Source organism: Lontra canadensis, unplaced genomic scaffold (assembly GCF_010015895.1).
Source record: "Lontra canadensis isolate GAN:19392208 unplaced genomic scaffold, GSC_riverotter_1.0 scaffold10, whole genome shotgun sequence".
In the NCBI taxonomy this organism is placed as follows: domain Eukaryota; kingdom Metazoa; phylum Chordata; class Mammalia; order Carnivora; family Mustelidae; genus Lontra; species Lontra canadensis.
In genome coordinates this window covers 14479628-14502220 of record NW_022631004.1, presented here as the reverse complement: position 1 = coordinate 14502220, position 22593 = coordinate 14479628, and the positions used below count along the sequence as shown (strand labels likewise).

At 49.5% G+C, this 22593-nt stretch overlaps 1 protein-coding gene across 3 annotated transcripts in view; it reads left to right on the top strand.

The window, feature by feature from the left end:
- The window catches only part of SCARA5 (scavenger receptor class A member 5), a 118607-nt gene that overhangs the window by 79535 nt on the left and 16479 nt on the right, over positions 1–22593 (top strand). For all 3 annotated transcript variants that reach the window (XM_032855682.1, XM_032855681.1, XM_032855684.1), the window contains exons 5-7: positions 759–839; positions 2876–2974; positions 4764–4820. In XM_032855682.1, coding sequence (XP_032711573.1) covers positions 759–839; positions 2876–2974; positions 4764–4820 — 237 coding nt within the window. The remainder of the gene's footprint in view (positions 1–758; positions 840–2875; positions 2975–4763; positions 4821–22593) is intronic.

The following is a 22593-nucleotide window of genomic DNA, read 5'->3' as shown; positions in this document are numbered from 1 at the left end:
TCTCATCCTGTCATGTGCTCCCAGCTTCTAATCCCACAGTGGCTCACATGTTTCTTTCTTCAAGCTCTTGTAGGGATTGTTCCCTCTGCCCAGAGCTCTCCCTTTCATTCTGTCTCAGTCAGTCCAGGCTGCTCTAACTAAATACCACGGTCCAGGCAGCTTAAACTGCAGAACTTTATGTCTCCCAGCTCTGGGGGCTGGACGTCTGAGATCCGGGTGCCTGAATGGTTACGTACTGAGGAGAGCCCTCTTTCTGGCTTATAGGTGGCTGCTTTCTTGCTGTGTCCTCATATAGCACAGGGAGAGGGAGAGGGAGAAAGAGCATTCCAAGCATGATAAGGGAGGGAAGGAAGGAGCAAGAGTACTGTCTTGTGTCTCTTATTGGGGTCCCTATCCTCATGACCTCATCTAAACCCGATCACTTCCAAGGGGCCACCTTCAAACACCATCACATTGAGGATTAGGGCCTCAGCATGTGCATTTGTTGGGGTGGGGGGTAGATCAGAGATATGCAGTCCTCCCTTTACTTAGCCACCTTCTGTTACTCCTTGAGATTTCATTTTAGATAACCCTTCTTCCAGGAAGCTTTTCCTGATTCCCCCTGCACCCGTATAAGACTAGGCTAGGTGGAGCCCTGTGTGCTCCCAAAGCATAATGTTGACTCTTCTTCTCTTGAAGAGGGAATTTTTGTTTCTTCTACAGGTGTCCTGTTCCAGAAAGCTACCTTCTAACTTTGGTGCCATTTGTAACCCTTTCAGGACCACCGGGCCCCAAAGGTGATCCAGGAGATGAAGGGAAGGAAGGAGAGCCTGGGATCCCTGGATTACCTGGACTTCGAGGTGACTGGGAAGCCCCAGGAGGAAGCTGCACCCATTCCATACCTGGCCCTCTACTTTCTTGTTGACATTGGTGATGGGGTTCCCTGGGAGAGTGCCCACTCAACCTACCTTCAAATGCCCTGTTCTGTGAAGAGACTGATAGGTTGTAGGTATGACAATAGGATGAAGCAAACACTTCCTCACAGAAAGTACCAGGATCTGAAGGAAAGGGGTGCATGAGAGGCTCACAGTTCCCTGAATCCACTTCCCACCACAAGAGTCAGAGTTCACATGACCAACGCCTTCAGAAGCATTGGAGAGTGTTCTGCAAGTGTGTTGTTTCCTGCAGTGTTTCCCAAGTCACCAGACCCTGGATGTTCCCTCCTGCTTGCTGATTCTGCCCAGATCAATGAACACGCAAGTGACAGCTCTGAAGGTCCAGGGGCTGGCAGGAGGGTGGCTCCTGGCCTTCTGGAAAGAGGGCGTTCTTCTTTGACTCATTGTGTCAGAAGTTCCTGTCCTGTGACTATCAGACTTGGCATCCCAGTCTGTTCACTTCTGAGCCTCTGCTCTGAGCAGCATTTTTCTAGAAGAGTGCAAAGCCTTCTAAACGATGCAAGAAAAGGGGAAGTTTATTCGGGGAAAGATGTCTGTTTATGTCAGGAATTGTATCTCTTAACTATCCTCTTCCTAAATCTTGAGGAGGTTGTGAACCAGAGAAGGGGCAGAAGATAGTGACCTGGCCTCCAGCCCTGGCTCCCCTCCAGGGGAACTTCCCAAATTTAGAACCAAGGATGCCTAGACACTCACAGGGCTGTGGAATCTCCTTTTCTGCCTTACTGAATTATACGATGGGGAGCTCTGGGCATATCTCATACTAGATTTAGAATTCTACGGCAACAAGGCGGCTGGACTCCAAACAGGTACCTTGCATTAGGCAGGAGAAAAGAAACCAATCAGCCCTTCTCTGAGGTCCCACCATCCTCTGGGGCCACGCATCCTCTTCCAGACATTTGATGTTAGCTCTGGAGAAATAATTACTGGAAGACAGGTTTTTCCAAGTCACGGAAAAAGACCAGAGGAAGCCAAGTTCATATTCAAAGCAGGAAAGAACAAGTAATCAGTTAATTAAGAGTTCTCTGCTTTACAGAGATAACTGTGGGCTTAGGTCAGGCCTCTGGGGGCACAGGGCTCTCACTGGGTGAAAGCATTTGTTGATTCTGGCTCTCCGTGGTGAAAGGCAGGCAGTGGCCACAGGGCGTCGTGGCCAGGAGCCCCGGGGCCTGATCTGCCAGCAGGTCATCCATCCCATTTACTGGCCTTGCTGACTTTCTCCCTCCTCCTCAGCCTACGGTCCCCTTTGCTGTATCTCTCTGGATGTATAGCATGGAAGGGATCTTCATGGTTTTTCTCTTAAGGAGGATGGGGTGCTATTTCATCTTCCTCCTACCCTAAATGCCAGTAAGTCCTTTTCATCCAGCATGAGGCGAAGCTGACTGACCACAGGCTTTCAGTTCAGGAAGGCCAGGGCTCAGGTCTCGCCCCTGCTACTTTCTGTTGTGTGACCCTGGGCAGGATACTTAACCTCTCTGGGCCTCAGTTTCCTCCTTTGTCACATAGGTGAAATAATACCTCAATTTATGGTGAGGATAAAATGAGATACTTTATGAGAAGACTCCAGAACAGTGTCTGACACATAGAAAGTACTCAAGAAAAAAAAAGTTTGCTGATTTTAAATCTCCAACATAGCTAGAGGTAGAGGGACGTCTCCCAAATGGATAGGGCACCACTGCTACCACTCACAATAGAATTGGACCTTTCAGGGGGTGGCAGGGAGAGGTCCAGCCTAACTGGATAAAAGGTGCCGGTGGGGAAGGCTTGTGCTGACTGTTCGGACAATTGCTTTGGCAGCATCTTTAAGTTAACTAAAAGGAATCAGGAAAGAAAAGCTTCAGTGGGATGTCTGGTTGAGGCAGACTGCTGGGCTGGATCATGACCTGCAAAGACCCTTCCACTTCTGAGTCTGATGTTCTACAACTTGTCCTCTGTCTTCCCAGGTCTGCCAGGGGAGAGAGGCACCCCAGGACTGCCAGGCCCCAAGGGCGATGATGGGAAGATGGGAGCCACAGGACCCATGGGCATACGTGGGTTCAAAGGTAGTAACGAATCGCCGAGTCCCCATGTAGCCTTGCTCGCCACTAGCCCTCTGGGCACCAGTGTGGCCACTGGAGTGAATGGCCAGGATCTGCCTTTTGGCTCTGCCACTGACCAGCTAGCTCAGTGACCTTGGGCAAGTCACTTAGCCTTGTTAAACCTTCGTTTCTTTGTCCCGAACCCAGAAATCCTCATGATACCATACTTCGCAGGGCCGTCACGAGGATGACATGGGTCATGTTTGTGTGAAAACCTTTTGTCCGCTCTCCAGTGCAACAGAAATGCAAGCCTGGGGGTTGCGGATGAGTGGTGTAGCCAGAGGAAGCCAAGCTGGGAGACTAGGCTCACAGGAGAAATGGGGGGCTGCAGACCCAGGATACCCACCTCCTTCCCCATACCCCCAGATTCCCAACAGTCCGTCCCATGCTTTTGACTCCCCCAGTATTTGAAACTTGAATTCAGTTCTCAGATTTGCATTGCCAATAGTGTTCCTGATGAATTGGTTTTCCTCCTGAAGGCAGTCCCCTCGTTCATTGTTAGGGGGCATCCACGGTATTAGTGCCCGGCTTTCCACATTCTCTTCAAGAACTCGTAGACTTCTACCGTAATTGCATGGCTAGATGAGGAAATTGGGTGCTGGTTCCCCCGTGTTGATCTCCTCCCTTGTGAAGATGAAAGCGAAGAAAGAGTACTATTCATCATTCTCACCCCGGGTCTAGGAGGATCTCTGCATCTTGGATCACTGGGAACTTTTAGGCTCCTTTCTAGTGATTAAACAGCTGAGGTTTTCCTCCCTTTTACGAAGGACATTTTTTTAAAAAATGATATTAAAATAGATTACGAAAGTAGCACATGCTTATTAAAAAAATGTGACAATACAGAAGTATGTAAAGTATAAACTAAAAAGGGGGTCCCCTCCCTGAGTCCCTTACGCTATGACTCTTTAGAATAACTACTGTAAACACTTTGGGGCACACTCTGCCGGATCTTTTTCTAAGCATATTCATATTTACGTGTATGATTGCCTTGGGGTGCTTTGTTTTGTTCTGTTTTCAAAACTTGGATCACATAGGCATCCTTCCCCAGAACTTGCCGGCTGGCTTCTTGCACCAGACAACATGCCACAGGATTTTGACGTGCAGATATCTTTCTGGAAGTACTTGGAATAGAATTCCCTGGTCATTTTAGTGTCCCCTCGAGAGGTGTCAGGACCTTCTACTTCTTTGGAGTGTAAGATGCTAGCTGGAAAAAGACCTCTGTCCTTTCAACCATATCCTGAGAAGAAAATTCTACAGTTTCCCCGGAAGCTCTCTCTCATGTTTCCCAGACTCTCCCAGCCCCCAGGTAAATCTGCCTGACCTATAACCTCTGTCTTCCCAAAGTAACTGAAGACCTTTCCCCATCTTTTCCTCCTGTGCTTGTTATAGCAAACTTGGCCATGTACTTCTAAAACCTTGACTACTTACTAGAAATAGCTTTGCCCTGTCAATTCCCATTGAATACCACGACTCTAGCCTGTGCTGGTAGACCCTGTTCTTCCACACTTTAATTAAGAGGGAATGAAATTTCTCAGATGAACCCCCTGACCTCCTTCTGGGGTGACCAAAGCATGCAGCATAATTGACTCAAGCTCTTATCTTTCCTTCCCTGCCAGGCCCTCCAGGTCTGGGGGCTCCTGGTGAAAATTTCTCAGGTCTTGGGTCTTGGGTTAATTCATCTCTTGCACATAATATTTTATCCATGGTCAGGATTTATTTCCACTCTAATGTCAATTTTCCTCCTCTGTGTCAGGTGACCGAGGCCCAAAAGGAGAGAAAGGAGACAAAGGGGACAGAGCAGGGGATGCTGGTAAGGACATTCTACTGGGGTTACTGGATTCTGGGGCAGCTGGCATCCAAGCAGCCCCAAACGTTTGGGAGATGGGAGGTTGGAACCATGGGCCAGGGCTACAGTGTCAGAGGAGCTCCCTACCCCCACCCCCAGTTTCAAGGCTCTGCTGGCCCAGTAAGAGACAGCTCTACTCCAGGGGACATAATCCACGCTTCCACTGGTGGAAGCCCAGTGGTTGTATGGAATGATCTGGAAGCAGGCTGCCTGTGCTCCCTCCTGCCTGCCTCACGAGATAGCTAAATAATCTCTTCACCTCAGTTTCCTCATCTATAGAATGCGGATAAGAGGAATCCTTACTTCGTAGGATCATTGTGAGAAGTAAATGAGTTAATTCACATAAAGTGCTTATTACAATGCCTGGACTGTGGTTAGGACTCAGTATGTGTTGAATATTATTATTCTGTGTGATACCCAGAAATTAGTTCAGACATGCTGACTTCCCTGGTGCTTACATGGGGAAAGGTGCAGAGGCAAAGCAGAATCCCTTTTGTTTTCCTCCTTTGCCATGAACTGAGCAGTGATGTTGGAGATCTCATAGTTGGGCAGAGCACCGAGTCTAGAAATGGCGGTCTTTCTGATGAGGTTCTCCCTCACATGTTGAAAGGGAGGCCAGCCTATCTAGTTATGACACTCTTTTTTAGGGTTTCTCCTCCTACTCCCCCCCTGCAAAAAGGGCTACATATAGAACCTCAAAGATATTATCAGAGAAGAATGAGTCTCCTAGCCAAGTTTTAACAAAATACCAGCATATGGTATTTGCTGGACTCTGGAATACTGCCATTCCTGGTGAAGCCATGAGCAAATGATCTTCTTCTGGGGCATCTGTCCTCCAGTCCTGGCTCTCTAGGAAGATCAGGCCTGGGGAAAGAGCACTTGCACCCAGGTTCTGCTGTGACACTCAGGGACCGATGCCACTGCACATTCATACACTGGACCCAGACCAAGCGTTTCCCAAAGTTTGGTCTTCAGTTATAGGAGTAAAATGACACTTCCATCCCAGTCATGCAGGACCAGGAAGGAGACCTCTCTCCCAAGTAGCACCTTTTTCCAAGATCTCCTGAAACTTGAACTTGCCTCCTACTTCCTCTGGCCTTCTCTTTCCCAGGGTAGTGATTCAGGATCAAGACAGGAGAGGTGCCTGGGTGGCTCAGTCATGTGATCTGGGTGGCTGAGTCACGTGCCTTCGGCTCAGGTCGTGATCTGAGATTGAGACCTGAGGGTCTCCCTGCTCAGCAGGGAGTCTGCTTCTCCCTCTCCCCCTCCTCCATCCCACTTGTGATCTCTCTCTCCCAAATAAATAAGTAAAATCTTAAAAAAAAAAGGATCAAACAGGAAAAATGTACAAAATAAATAAAATCTTTAAAAAAAAAAAAGGATCAAACAGGAAAAATGTATGTGACAGCACTTTGTCACTCTGAAGCGGTGGCCATACCTGAGGACAAGCTATGCCTAGGCTTCCTGGGCTCACTGCATCCACCTTACCTCAGATGCTAGAATCCACAGAATAATTCAGGCGGTACAGCCTTTCTAGTATTGTCCTTAGCCCCTTTCTAGGGCAGCCACGGGTTTAAGTGGGAGTGTCCTGGCTTGATGAGGAGACCTGGTGGACTTTGCTAGGAGCCAAAAGGAGAGTTTTGAAGACAAAAGAAGGGAGTCTGGCTGTGATCTAGGACATCTGCGACAGATCTGATTCACACTTATCTAATGGACTGGGCGCTGTACTTTGTCTTTGGGGTGCTGCCTTTGGCTCTGTGTGGTGACTGCTTTCTGAGGGAAGGCTGCCAGTATAGCTGAGGAGGACTGTGGCATTTAGCTCTGTGAAATAAGAAATTCCTCATGGGGGGGCAGGCAGGGAGGAACTGTGGAAAGATGACCTTTGAGAGGGAGATCGGCAATGCTGCCTGCATAGCAGGGGGTTCTTGTCAGGAACTCTTTGGCAACTATTCCTCAGTCAACTTGAGAGGAGAGAGGAGGTCTCTGCTAGCCTGGGAATAGGTGCTGGTTGCCAGTCACCATTAATCCAAAAAAGACTCTTTCATTACTATTTACCTCGCTTCTCTGGGCCAGGCTGGCTGGGCTCTGCAATGGGATTGGGCTGTGGGGCCGAGGGCGCAGTGCGGGGAGCTGAGCCACAGCGGTGTGGGGCTCCCACAGGCGTGGGTGGGGAGCAGGGGGGAAAGGCGTCGTGTCCACTTGGCCCTGGAGTCTCTGGACCGCACCACAAGAGGCTGATGTCAGCTCAGGACAGCCTGTCCGACAGCGTTCTTTCCTGCCCTGAAGAGGCTACACCCTCCCTGGAGCCCAGAGCTCAGATGGTGGCCTTGACGCAAAGCTCTAAGCTTTTCATTGCAGTCTCCTGACAGGACCCAAAAATATCTCCATGGGTGATGCACCTGGAAAGGGAGCTGGCTCAGCAGAGACAGCTCCACAGATGGGAGGCTTTACACAGGGTGCAGAGGAACATGGGAGTCACATAGGACGCATAGGACGTAAGTGGTGGGCCAGCCAGCCAGCCTCTGCTTCCAGAGGCTTCCAGTGGAAGGCAAACTCTCCCAAGGCAGGAGCTGAGGCAGAACAGAAAAGCCAGGCCTCTGGCTTCTCCAATTCTGGAATAAAGTCTTAGGACCCCATCTTGAAGAGTCAGCTCCTAGTGAGTCCCTAACCTGGAGATATGGATTTAAGGAAACCTTTAACTTAATTAGAGACTGCCCCACACGAGGGGCAGGGGTGCTGCTTTCCCCTGGCCTCCACCCCATGGCCTGCTTCTGACCACACCAAACCCAGAGTCTGGGTTTGGTTTTTAAGGATCTCCAGCCCAACAGGCGTTAACTGGATCCCTGAGACCCAGGCTCTGAGGAGGAAGCCAAGGATCATCTTTCAGGAAAGTGTGGAAATTCTGATGAGCACCGAGTACCCGCTTCTGGGAGGTTCTGTCATTCCCAGAGCCCAGGGCAGCCCCACCATAAGATCTAACAGCGGGGAGAAAGGACACAGCACCAGAGCTCTGGCCTCCTCCACAAAGGAACACGGTGGAAGAGGAACCTTCCTCAGGTAACCCGGCCTGGGGAAGCTTTACCAAACACCTCCCACCTTTAGCAGCAAAAACCTAAAGTTCCAGCAGGTGGGGATATTACTACATAAAGGGATTGATGAGGGACCCAAGTTACACACTCCACAGGACAGAATCTGAAACTGGGGGCTTTCCTTTGACGAGGGCGTTACAGAGGATTTCTCGGGACCGTGTTTTGAGTCAATATTAAAATATTTTTCAGAATAGGATCTTGCGATTGTTTACCTATGCTTTGATCTGGAGTCGTATGATTCTAGAGCCAAATGGGGTTTCAGGCCGACTCCTCTCCTGTTCCTGAGCAACCCCCCCCACCCGCCGCACTCCCCCACCCCCTGTTCATTGAACAGGGACCATGAACGGAGAGCTGGAGAGAATCCCCACATTCCATGGCCAGGTCATGGTTCAGACTGAGTCTAGAATCCAGATCTCCTGATTTCTGCTTTATAAGAGGTCAAGTTTTCTTTTCTTTTCTTTTTTTTTTTTTTTAGGCAAGGCTGATATCAGTCATTCAGTTAGATGTTTGGCTTTTGGGAATTTGGCCAGGAAAAAAAAAGTTACATACACATATCTCAAGACAGAAAGACATTTGTTTTACCCTCATATATGGTCCATTTACAGGAAAAATAAATAATATTTTTGCAGCTCAGGGGCGGGTTAAGGATTCAGTTTTAAGTCTCACAGCATGAATTTAAAGCAGGATATAAGTTCCAATTGTTTGAAAACTTTTCCTCAATTTGGTTTCCCGTGGAAAAAAAATATGCATAATGACCCAGGGGTAAATTCTAAGTCAGTGCTTGCTGATAGTTCTCAGTGGCATCTCAGAAAACCTGAAAAATATTTAACACGTTGTAACGTGTTTTCAGTATTTAGGGAAGTAAGTTTGCAGGGGGGAAGAGCAGTGAGCCCCCTGTTGTGTAGTGTAAGCTCTAAAGAAATTAACTGGGAGGTGATTTCTGGGCAATTTTTTCCACAGCTGCTGAAATATTTCTGTCTCTGTGTTAGAATAAGGAATGCAAAAAGTCCTTCAGAGTGCCTGAATTCCCTTCTTCCCATCCCTGCACTTAACACTTAGCTGCCCCAGGGTGCCCCGGGAATCCTTTTGGCACCTGAAGTTAGCATTCTTGCTGGCCCGAAGAGACAGAGCTTCTAGACCTTTTATATGCAAATACATTTCTTTATTAACGTAACTGCATACATATCTGTAATTCCTTATACAAGTTTAATGCCACAGCAACAACACACTCTAAAAGTAAACCGCATTTCTAAGAAAAATTAACCACTCACATACCACTACTCTTAGCCATGTAACTCGAACGGAGAGGAGTTAAGTTTCTGTGCACAATATTTCACTAACTTTTCACAGGACTATTCAGGAGACATGGCTCTGTTGCTTTCGAGGGACGGGGAGGCTAATGGTAGAGAAGAAGGAAGCTGCCCAAGGTCACCAGAGTTCATAAAGGGCAGAGCCAGCTTCTAAGTCAGGCCTATCAGGCCTCAAGCCCACTCTCCATCCTTTGCTGCCTCCTGGGACTACCTTTTATTCTCTCTGGCCTTTGACAGCTTGGGGTCCTCACGGGCCACTGTCTATTCTCAGCGGGTTTGATATGAAAGTGCTAATTCTCACTTCGAAGGTCTTCTTTCCTGTCTCATAAGTTTGCTTACTTTCACCACACCGTGGCCACCTGTGGCTCCACAATAGGCCAGAGCCAAGTTTTCACACCAGGGGTTCTGCATCTACCAGCAAAGCCCTGCCCTGGCCTGTTTCCCCTGTTCCCTCGGACTGGGTCACCTGAGCCCACGGGCCTGACTGACGTAACATCCACGGCTGCACTGGCACACAGCAGGCCCTGTTCCCTCACACACTCGTTCAGGTCACATAACCCTTCCTTCCTTCTCTTTATCCTCACACAGCGTGGGTGGGACAGATGCATGTGTGGAGATGGGGACAAGTTTGTGTGTGTGGAGATAGTCAAGTGTCTCCTCCTCTAAGTTTATGTCTAGTGACGGAAAATACACAGGGACACAGGGTCCACTTGGAAAAGTTGTCCCATGGCAAACCCTGCTTTCAGTCCAGGCTGAGACAGAGTGGGAGGCGCCAGAGAGCCAGAAAAGAGCAACCAGGACCTGGATAGACGAGAGAACAGGATAGAAACTGAGCAGGAATGACAAGAGACAGCAAAGGCCAGAAGCCCATGGGTCAGAAACTGGGGCTGGTGTGGAGCAGGCCGTGGAAGGGACCAGAGGTGAGACAGATTGACCTCCCTCACTTCCGTCGTAAAGAAAAGACAGAAACGTGACAGGAAGGAAACATTTAGGGAGGAGAGTATTGCTTTATTCTCTTCTTTGGCAAACTGGTACTGAGGAACTGGCTGACAGCTGGGGAACCAAAGAGGAGTCAGGTCTGGCCTCATCTTGAGGAGCTCACTGTCTAGCACGTGAGAAAGACTCACAAACACACGATCACAGTGGCGTGTGGTGAGGACCAGCATAGACGTTATGTATGGAGGTGAATCCTGCCTGCTCCTGTGGGAATCACTTGATGAGGTGTCTTTGACAAAATGGCGTCCAACAGGTGGGTGTGGAAGGCCCAGGTATTCGAGGTAAAGAGAACCATGCATGAAACAGGAGAGCATTGCCCAATAACCCAAATAGTTTGGTGTGATGAGATTTATGGCCAGAGGGGTATATGGGGGTGAGTGGTCAGGAGATTAGGGTTGACCTCTGGGCACTGGGAAGCCAGAATGGGTGTAAGCAGGGAATGACACGGCTGCAACAGGAGGTGACTGGCCAGGGGGAGAAGCACACTGGAGCTGGGACCAAAGGGTCACAAGTCAAGGTCATGAAAATGAAGCCTCAGCCATCTGCAGTAACCCTCAACTCTGAGACCAAGGCCAGGCTCACAGTAGGCAGACTCTCCCTCCCACTAGAAAAGTCCGTATTCCAAGTCCATGTTTCTCTGCTGCTCTTGCTTCTTCTCTTGGCTGAGCTGCTCCCCTTTTAGAAAGTCCTCCGGAGAAGATGAGACGTGAGCTGTAGAGGAGCAGTACAGGTTGCAGAGTCACAAGCCTGAGACCCAAGTCCCCTCTGGCCCCACTGGCAAGGCAGCTCAGAGGCCAGGCCCTCAGCCTCCACTACAGCAATGTCCTCATTTTTTTTTTTTTTTAACCTCCTATTCTCTGCAGAGGATTGGATCTGGCCTACAGACATTCTGGTTTGCCAAGAGTTTATCTTAAGCCTTCCAAAAACAAATCTACCGACTTTTCTTGAAAGCTTCCTAGTGACCCCTTCCAGGAGAGCTTGAAATCGCTATGTGCAAAAAAACAGTTCAGTTCAGATTAATCCGTGCTGCACTTGGTGTGACTGGCTTAAAATAAATTCAAGAGGGTCTGGAAAAAACAAAAGATCCAGCTCCTTTAAGAAACCAGGTGGTAGAGTGGGGGTGGTGGGGGGAGGTTGTGGGGCAGCTGCCTGAGGGTGCTGGAGTGCTTGGCATGGAAGCTATTGGTGTCTTCTAAAAGGGGAGCGAGTAAGAGCTGCAATGTGGGTCTGGTGAGAAAAACCTGCTTGGGTGAGGAGAAACAGAGCCTCTGTGCAGGAATGGGTGCTCTCTGGGAGGCAGAGGGGTGCTAAGAGGTCATTAGCAGGCTCGCGATAAGCTCTATTCTCATAATAAAGTACGTGAGAGAAAAGAAAATTATAAGGAAGAGAATAAACATATATACACGGAATGGTATTGTATTTAGTGGAAAATACCTGCGTTTAAGTGAACCCACGTGGTTCAAACCCGTGTTGTTCAAGGGGCAACCGTACCCCAATTCTGCAGACAAGCTAAGTGAAAGCAGGACCCAACCTAGGGCCTTGCCAAGGGCGAGCTGGAACAGAAGCAAGCCCTGGTTTGCAGCTAATGTTAGGAATTTGGGATGAGGTGTGTCAGTGAAATTTGGGAAGGTTTGCTCCTTCTAACTGACCATGTGTGGGGCTCTTTCATACTGCCAGCAGAGGTCGATTGTTCCCGAAGCACCTACTCGTTTCACGGTGAGCAAGCAAGGGAGCATCACATGCCCTGCCTTCGTTGCTCTTATTACCCACATTCAGCTGACACTGCTGTCTTCGTCCTTCCAAGAGGAGTCTAGAAGCAGCCCCCACAAGGACTGGCATTCCCAGTTCCCTGGCAAACACATGGTGGTTTCTGGGATTTGCCCCAAAGAAAACTTTTTTTTTTAAAATATTTTATTTATTTGAGAGAGAGAAAGAGAGAGAGAGCATGCGGGGGTGGGCAGAGGGAAAGGAAGAAGCAGAGTCCTCTCTGAGCAGGAAGCCGGACATGGGGCTCGATCCCAGGACCCTGGGATCATGACCTGAGCTGAAGGCAGACGCTTCACCGGCTGAGCCACCCAGACGCCCATGAAGAAAACTCTTTTATTTTATTTTTTTTTAAGATTTTATTTATTTATTTGACAGGCAGAGATCACAAGTAGACAGAGAGGCAGGCAGAGAGAGAGGTAGAAGCAGGCTCCCTGCTGAGCAGAGAGCCCGATGCAGGGCTCGATCCCAGGACCCTGGGATCATGACTTGAGCTGAAGGCAGAGGCTTTAACCCACTGAGCCACCCAGGCGCCCCAAGAAAACTCTTTTAGTAATACAAACCTCAGGCTGAAGGTGAACAGCGAATTTTCTGTAACACCACCACCTTGGAACCACGGAAGAACTGAAGTTCTGGTCTTTGATGTGGGTTTTGTATGAAGAAGTTTTCAGTTGAGGCATGCATTAAAACCAGGCGTGGTTGAACTGTTTATGGAGAAAGCAGCTCAAACAAACTTAGGAATTGTTCTTAATCCCAGCACCCTGCTCTCCCTGCTCTGATGTTGGAGGTAGAGCCTGCCCAAGGCCCTGCAGATTGAACCTGGGAGGTCTGCGTGGGGGCTTTGTGACGTCACTGAGTCAGCCATAGCCACCTCTGTATTAAATACGTGGCTCTGCTTCCCGTCCTGCCCTTGGACAACGGCGAACACCGCTGGGGTGTCCTTGGAACCAGTTATCGAGAGGGACCGACTTCCCTGAGTCCTGGCCTTCTGCCTGTCTCTGAAAGCGCACTGTTGTAGAGTTCTGATGGGAGAAAGAGAAGAAGAAAGCGTGAGGCCAAGCCTGTGGACATCCTGGGAGGTCTTGTGGATGGTGTGGTGTAGAGACGGGGGTCACGGCTGGCTTCCTCACTGACTCAAATGCTGGGCCAGTCCCTTGCCGCAGGGCGTCGGTCCTCACCTCCCCCTATTCCCCCTTACCCCAAGCAAGATCCTTGGGTCTTAGGTTGAGTTCAACTATTTCTTGAGAATCAAGCACCCCAGTCACGGAGCTCACGCGTATTTCTGAATAACTTTCTAAAGCATGTACCAGATGGGGAAACTCTGCTGAGAGGTCAAATTACTCGCCCAAGGTCATAAATCTAGAAAGTGGTGTATGTGGTGCTGGAGGCAGGTTCTGCCTTCAAGAAGTTACAATAGCAGGGCTGGGAAGCATCCCAGCCAAGGACTCTCAGACCCTGAACTTGAAGGAGAATGGAACTGAGGGAGGAGACAGGGCAGGGTGGGGACAGTGTGGGTGAGGGCAGAGGGGAAAGTACCTTTTTAACAAAGGCCACTCATCCTGGACAGGGGACCTGGAGGTAAAGGTGGCAGGTCCACAAAGACTTTAGAGGAATGCCATATAAACTTTGGAGCCTCCTACAGCTACAGGCGTGATAAAATGAGAGTTCGGTGGCTTTGACTTTCTCCCAGCTCAACTGCATTTCTTTCTCCTCCTAAAGGCCTGTTGCCACTCACTGACCCTTCACTGCCCTTTGAGATGCCCAACAGCAAAAGCAGGGCAAAGAACTCTACCTCTCCACTGGGCTGCCCAGTAAATTCCCATAAATCCCCCTCTGGGCATTCCCACTATGATGAGGTGAGCTCCTGGTTCAGGACTGGGCGGGAAAAGCATTTATTATTTGATCAGACACATCAGAGTGAACCTCTACGAGGAGCTGGGCAGCCATGAGCAAGGCATCGGAGAAAGAAAATCAGACCAGACTAGCTCCCAGTTTCCAGAAGAACAGGCAACAGAGTTGGGAAGACCAACGTTAAAAACAGTTAAAAAAAAAAAAAAAAGAAAAATCCAGTGTACTAAGCTCAGTGCTAACTTGGGAGTATCTGTGCCACTCTTTCTACCAAGCAAAGGCCCAAGCACCCCATGTGAGCCCCAAGTACAGTGGCCCCTGGGGTTGGAGACAGACCCTAGTGTGGCCACTTTATCGTGTAATACTTTCTTCCCTGACTCTCAGCTTCCCCACCTGGAAAATGGGTATTATAAGTACCACCCTGTCGAGGGGAGGGCTGCAAAGATCAAAATGAAACCAGGGACATAAAAGTGCTTTGAAGAGGCACAAAGCACCATATTAAGTTAAGAACAGATTACCGCTGGGAAGTAACATTTTATAAAACACACCCACAGGCCAGACCGCATTTTAAAAGTGATGCCCTCCAGCAGAGCCTGACCAGAAATTCCTTAGTTTGCTTGTGGGATGGCTTCTGTCCTTCCCATAAGGACCACATTTCCCACAGATGTCAGGGAAGAGAGCACTGTCCTGTCTAGAGAAGGCCGGAGCCCAGCGTCCCCCACCTCGGGGAGGTGGGGTGCAGAGCCCCTGTGCTGAGGGCTGGCGGGGGCCATGGGGAGTTCTTTCTTCACAAGAGAATGAAAAGTTCAACTTCCTTAATGGGCAGATGGTCCAAATTATCCCCGGGGCTCTGCTCTGCAGCTGCAGAAAATCAGAGCCTGTTTTCCCAGCCCCGTGTGTTTATTTCTATTCTACACAACCTCCTTTCTTTTAACTTGTTTTGCTTTGGCCTAGAAGGCAGGATAAACAAACGGAAGAGAGCTGTGATGTTTCGGACTCAGGCTGGGTTTCCCTCCTCTCCTAGTCTTTAGAAGCAAAGTGCCCTGGGCTCCAGGGGGCCCTTCTGATGCACAGCCAAGCAGGGTCTCCCGGAGCCCAGCCCAGTTCTGTTCCTGGAGCCCAGCAGAAAGCTGTGAATCCCATTCATACATCCGATCACTCACTCACTCGGTACAATGGGTTAAGCCCTGTGCCCACAAGTGAGGACCGACCACATTTCCCACAGATGGGGACCACAAGGGTGCTGAACAGCTTTCCCTTTCACGGAGCTTACCCTGATGAGTACACACAGACCTGAAAGAGGGAATGACGGTATAATATTGCTAATATGTGGGGAGTGTGTGTTGGGGCAACAGATCAGGGAAGCCCTCCTGGAAGAGGTGATTCCTAGGTGTCTTACAAGGTCCGACAACTGATAAGTTGTGTAGCCGGGGCTTGATCCCCGATCAGTCCTTCATGCACCTCCATCCCGAGGTGCACAGATATTATCCAAAAATTGCTCAAAGCCCCTGCAGGGCTAGATTTTAAAGCATCCCCCCCCCCATGATTCCTACCTGCAGCCCAGGCCTTAGAACCACCTCAACACCAAGGCTCCTGCCCTTACTCTTAAAGACACTAATTCCTACAGACCCCGTGGGGCTGCTGGGTGGTAGGTGAAAGGCACTTTTCGTAAGACAGCCGTTATTAAATTTTGTCTGAAGTATTAGCCTGGTAGTCGGCTTTGTGGTTTGAAAATGAAAGGCCTTTGCTCTTCTCCTTGGCTCTCCCTGGTATCCGCTGTGCGACCCTGGGCAAATTGCTTGGCTTCTCTGAGTGCATTTCCTCCTCTATGACATGAGATCCATGATAAACTCATGGATCTGTCGTGAAGAATCAATGAGAGAATGCACATATGAATCATTGTGTACGGCGTCTGGCATGTCATAGGACCTGCGTATGTATTAGTTCCCTTCAGAGCCCATCCTTGATTTGAAATCTCCGGGGGCGGGGGTGCTATCTAGAGCATGGCTTGGCCGTATTTGGGTTTGGGGCAGTTCTGAGCCAGAGGCAGACAAGCTCCACAGGCAGTAGACATTTCTAAGCCTAGCCCAGCCCTGGAAACCGGTTATGAGATGGCAGCCACTGGCCATTAAGCTGTCCTCTCAGACCTGCTGAGGGACCCAGTGATGAAACCACTCCCTTGGTTGTGCTCTCACGAGATGCCGGAGAAAGAGGAAGATATTCTGCCTTTTGCTTCCCAATAAATATGAAACCCGAAGCATATAGAGGAAAACAAGGTAGGGAGTCATCTGGATGAAAACCCCTGGAGCCATCCAGAGATGCCAGCACGCTGTAAATGAAACCAGATCCTGGCTGTAAACTCCTAGAATGGGCTCCCACGGGAGGCAGGATGAGCCCCTGTCAAGACAGGTACAGAGTGGAGAGGATTCCTGTGTTTAAAGTGGGATCAGGGGTTCAAGACTGACATCCAGGGCTCTTTCCAGTTCTGGGGTTCAAGGGTTCAGAGCCAGGCGAATCTGGACTAGACCCAGCCTGCTTTGGGAAATTGCTTTTCCTATGTATATATTTATAAGGCAAAGAGAGCAAAGAAACATTTGTTTCGAGAAGCAAAACCCCACCTATTAGATTTGTAAGGTCTGTGCTTGGAGCCCCAGAGCAGCCTCAGCCAGAGTGCTGCATTCCTGGACCATTCTGAAGCTGCTTTGCTTCGAGAGTCACATTCAGCTCGCATTAGTGAGCAGAAAGTTGCTGACAGCAGGAGTCAGACTGCTGCTGATGCCCCTACCCCCCTCCCTTAATATACTAAGAAGCCAGGAACTGAGCTCTGGGGAGAGCAGAGGAAGTCAGGAGATGAATCCAACTGGAGGGATGAGCCCCGCTGCCCCCACTCCCCACACAGCAGGCTGACTTCGCAAAGAAGCTTTCAAGGCTATGATCCCAGCTCAGGCCACTGTCTACCAGCCCTCCTCAGCAGCCCATGAAGACCTCTCAGGGTTGGCGACAAGTTGCTGAGCAAAGTATGGGACAGCCAGTGGGGGGGGCAGGGCTCCCACTGACGGGTGCTCCTGATGTACCAAGGTCGTCACATGTGATGTGGCTCCCAACCACCCCCATTATACCCATTTTAAGAAGAAGGAGGTGTAGAGAGGTTGAATCTGGCCAATAGTAGAGCCAGAATTCGAACCCTATTCCTGAGTCCAGAACCAGGCTCTTTCTACTTTCCCCTGTTGCCTCCCCTCAGGGATTATCACCACTGTGTTCTCCTCCATCCTAATTCCCATATCCACCCAGCACGCAAGAAGCAAGTAGCTCACCAGGCCTTAGACTGACGGTTGGCATTCCCAGGTTCTCTCTTTGGGCATCTTTGGTAGCAAGGACCAGACTCACTGGGTCACTTCAAGTAATGGGGGCTTATAGTAAGGCCACTGGGGAAGACTTTGGAAGATCAGGAATCATAATACAAATAGGCCTTGCGGAGTCTAGGATGCAAAGGTCATCCAGAATCCAAGGCAGTTCTGGGGGCCACAGCAATTGGGGTTTGTGGCTTTAGTCTATGTCTCATCTCCAACATGGCTTCTTAATTTCAGTGCCCCAGCCTCTTCTTGAGGCTGCTTCTGCTCATTTATCTCCATATCCCCCCAACTCACATTCCTAAGGGAATCTGGGTGGTCCTGCTAATCATCCTCATAGTGGTCCAAGGTCTTGAGCCAGACTAGTCATTCATGGCATTACCCATGTGTAAGGAAGTGCTCGTAAGCAGGGAGTGTGACGTACACCTTGACCTTGTCTAATGCCAGTCTTATCGCATCTGATGTCAGAGTTAAACAAAGCCGGATGCTAGTTAAAGTGGTCAGGACAGATCTTAAATTAGTAACATACTCTTGCAATAGGGAAAAGAGGCCAGTGTGAACTGAATTCAACTTCCACGTGTACAGAGGAGACTGGGTGATTTAAAGAGAGAAAGAGTGAAGAGGGAGTGAGTGAGTGGAGATTCAGAAGAGTCAGAAAAGTGAAAAATGACAAAAAGCAGGAAGGAGGTGGGTCCCTAGAAAACCCATCTGGGTTTGCTAACTGGTTCTTATCCAAGTTAGGCTCCTTCCCTCCCACGGAGCCTGGGAGACAGGGCTTTATCTTCAGGTGTTACCTGGAACAAACAGTAAATTCTTTTGGAAGCCTTGAGTTTTCTAAGGCAGGCACATTAAAGGAGGCTGGGGTCATTCCAGGGGTATGGCCTTGAGCTGTTAGTAATTATGTTCTTTTTCGTTCAAGACCTAATGGGTCAAAGTTGAGGCCTCCTAGGAGCCTGCCTAGGGTTTCGTCAAGCAGAGAATCTTTGTCACTGATGTGCCCTCAACAACCCTGGGCAGCGAGTATGACAGGTGAAGACATGAAGAAAAAGTATCTTAGTGCCTCTAGACTTAAGAACATTAGCACTGTGGCTTGATCAGCCCTCACCAGTCCCCTCCTCCTCCTCACCATGCCACACCGCTTGTCTTGGATCTCTTGTGGTGCTGGCAGGGATGGCCTGGAATCGCCTCATAGCATTTTTGTGCCCCGAGGAGAAGCATGGGTATATGCCTCAGTGTCCCCAGGACTGGGTCGATACTTAGAGATCGAGCAGCAGTAGGGAGTCTACAGTGAATTACAGAAAGACAGCCCAAGTAGATGCAACCCAGGACCAGGGCCCCCAGTCGGTGTGTGCATGGAGAGCACATGGCCTCTATCCTGGGGTAACACCATTCCTGCCCAAGCTGATGGGATCAGTGGATGGGCACAGGCCCATTCTGCATAGTCAGGCACTGAAGGTACTAGAAGCAGAGATACAAGAAAGATCCAGAGAGACACAAGAAACATGAGGCATTCAGCTGGGGATTCCAATCATACCCACTAGCAAAGTCATGCAGCCATCAACCCATCTGCCCTCCATCCCACCCGACACTGAATCAGCATCTTCAGCCAACCTGGCACCATATTAAGAATCAAGGGATCATGGACAAACAAAGCCCCATTTCTCTGCCCAAGGGAACATGGGCTATGTTTCCATAATTCTCAGAGACACCAGGCTTTGCTTGAGCTCTCTCAAGCAGTGCCCCAGTCTGGGGAGTGCCAACCTGCCACCGTCTTGGTTACTGGTGTAACCTCAGACCAGCTAACTGTGTTATGGCTTAGGCGATACTGAAAATGGCCTGTGTTGGAAGGAGCAGTGGTCTAGAAAGAAAAGGATCTGATGTCCCCGTGACTGCTGGTTCCTTCTTCTCTCTGAATGTCAGTTCCCTCATCTCTAGGTGAGGGTTTGGACTCGGGAGACCTCTGCCAGCTCTGACATTCCGTGTTCTTATCTGTTGTAGCCCATTGGTTCATTAGTCAGGTTTGAGCGCAAAGACAACACTTATCCATCCTTAGCCCCTAGTATAATTCTGGAAGGTGGTAGGATTCCAGAAATGCATCTGGATGGATAAGTAAATGAATAATTAAAAAGAGAAATACATACATTGATGAAGACATGTATAAAAAACTAATAAACATAATGCATCTTCAGCACCCCAAATCCGTGCACAGAAGGTAGAATCACCATGGACTTCAGTAAATATTAGCACTGTTCTCAAAAGCTAAGGCTGGTTTCTCTTTCCCCTGCCCTGGAAACAGAGACACGGTCATCTTCAAATACAAATTCGGCAGTTGCCGTGCTTCACAAGGACATCCCTGCATTCTTGGTCCTCCCATAAGGCATAGGAGAAGCCAAACTGTTCCTACGAATTGAGCGTAGAAGCATTATAGTTCAAGGGTTAAAGGAATTATTTTTAATGTGACTCTCCATCAAAAGGTATCTCGCATCAGAGTCGTAAGGCAGAATCAGGGGACTCCCCCCGGACCCCCGAGAGAGCTCAGAAAGAATGAGTGATCTCATGAAAAATGAAGAAAGAATGGTATAGACAGAGAATTGGCTCAAGTGTTAAGTTTCAAGGTCAGGTCCCAGCTCTTCTACTTACTCCCAGCTATGAGATGACTGACCATGGATCAGATCCATCACCTCTCTGAGCCTCTGTATCCTCAAGTATCACACAAACAGTTTGCACTGTGTGATCTCCAAGTCCCCGGCAGCTGGCAAATTCTAGGATTCCCCATCGTTTGAGACAAAGTGACTAAAAGCAGCTCTCTGCAGTAGTCGGTAGCCCCTACTAAGCTTGGAGAAGTCATTGCTAGAGATAGCCCCAGAATATGTAAAGGTTCCCAGTCCGGACACCATGGCTTGTTCTTCTTCACGCTCTGACCCCATCTGTGCCTCAGCACCCCCGCCCCTTGATGGAGGGGCCAGGCCAAGACTGGAGCAGGTCTGGGGTTGTCCCACAGGAGAGGATGGACCAGGGCCACATGGCAGGTCCCAGCAGTGGCCTGGGTGATGGGAAGGGTCAGTAGAGCAGGTGAGGGAATGAGGAGGTGGGTTCTATGATCTGGAGATCTGGAGCTGCAGCTAGGCAGAAAGCTCCAAGCAGAGATTAGCACCACTGATGCTCCAGAAAATTTGTTGGAGAAATGCTTGATCCTTTGATCTGGGAGAGGGCAGGGAGTCTTCCTAGCCGGAGAGAGCTGGTCTTCTGCCCTGCGTTCCTGTTCGTGAGCTTCCTCCCCTAGGCTTACAAAGCCAGACAAAAAAGTCACCACTTCCGATATGAGCTTTTTTGAAAGCACTCTTCTCTGTCTGCTTCTCTATATAAAAGAGGAGCACCTCTGATCCCAAATCTGGCGGCAGAGCCAAAAGACACAGAGGCCTGATCCTGTAAACATCTGGATGTCTCTGCTCTGGGGTTGTACTAGGATACGTTCTGCCCAAGATTTACTGGGCCAGGGACCAGGCCAAGCTCTCAAGTCAGAAAACTCTCCAGGTTGTCCTGCAGGTTTTGGATGAGGAACAGTTCCTTGGTATTTCCCTTGACCTCGGATTTTCCAGAGTGTGCTCCTTTTGCAAAGAACTTGTGGTCATGACTGCCCTTTCTGCTTGCAAGCCATGGGCACATATGCAGGTAGGGTCCAGTCTGCAGGGTAGAGACCCCAGAACAAGAGAACTCAGAGGGTTCCCTCTATGAATGAAAATCAGATATCCACGTAAGGATCGGTGTGGGGCAGGGTTTTCAGCGGGGTTGTTGATTTTCATTTTGCTCAGGAAGGATTTTTCAGGGCCCCCTGAGGTGGGATGTAAAGAAAGAGGTAAGTGGTGTAGGGAATGGCACCTGAGTGGCTCAGTCTGCTGAGCTTCTGCTTTCCTCTCAGGTCTTGATGCTGGGGTCCTGGGATGAGCACAATGTCCCTCCTCAGCAGGGAGTCTGCTTCCCCCCTCTCCCTCTAACCCTCCCCCTGCTCATGCTCTCTCTCTCTCTCTCAAATAAAAAAATAAAACCTTTAAAAAGAAAGAGGTCAAGGGGCCTGTCCGACAATGCAAAGTCACTTATTAAGGGAATCACACACAATTACCAAAGCCTGCAGTCGCCAGGAGCACTCTTGCCCTTTGCCCTCCACTGGGGCGAGCCCTCTCTCTGTTGGCCTAGGCATGCCTGAGTTTTGTACCATCTAAAATGTCTGCCTGCCATTCTCCTTTCCTGTCATGTGCAGAGAGGTATCTCCTTGACCTCAAGTAGCCCCACATACTCCTCGTGGACCACTCTGGGCAGGTGTCTGAGGAAGACACTCACTCCCCAGACTTACAAGAAGTGTCCTGGGTGGGGGTCACAAACCAGGCTGAAACCACCTCTCAGGCACCACGTCTGGTTCTGTGGGGGCTGACGCGTCTGTGTCAGAGTGTTTCCGAGGGGTGGCTGGTTGCTTGGTGGGAAAGATTTGCCCTGGGGCAGAAACTGCTGGGAAAAGGCAGAGTTCAAACCCTCTGCCCACAGAAACCCCAACCTTACACCGAGTCATCACATCCTTCCCAGGCCAGAAAGGGGGGCCCTGTTGCAGTCATTTAGTGATTCCCCAAAGCCTTGCAGGAGGTGGCCGCTCAGGCCTGTGGCCATGCCTGCCTGTGGCCTCCCCTGCTGCTCCTTGGGAGGCCAGAAATACTGTCCACGGAACAGCCCCTGGGACGGTCCAAGGCCCTGCATTGGGGCAGTTTTTAGCATAATCAGATCAAATCTCAGCCTGTGGTTTTCCCAAGGGAATTATCCACAGAGCTGAGTTTTTATTACATGACAGAAAAGGAGGCAAAAACCAGCCTGAGTGTCAAGTTCTGCCAGACGGAACTAGGACAGAATTTTCGTTTTGTTTCACTTCCATGAGTCTGGGGGAGGTCATGTGGATTTCAGAATCATTTTAATTCTTTTGGGGCATGCCGCATCCCATGAGCGGGTGACTGTGTTCAGCCTCCATTGTGAGGAGAAACCCTGAATCTGGAGTATCTGGGAAAAAGTTACAGGGGACAGATTCCAGGGCTCAAGGAGCAAACCTAGGGTCTAGGGGGTGGGATAGTCCTCAGGCCGCAACTTTGCTTGGCTTCTGCGGATTGTGGGGCATAAACCAGAGAGACAGCCTTGAAATTGATGCTGCAAGTCTCATAATTATGGTTACCACATGTGTCTAATTTTTTGACGTTGTCCTATTTCCAAGTATTCTTTTGCCTCTTCCATATACATTGAAGACTCCTGGGAATTCCAATATTTCAGCATCCAGATGACATTTTCCAGATTTCTTCCAGTACCCACCATATCATATGACAGACCACATCCTTATTTTTCTCAT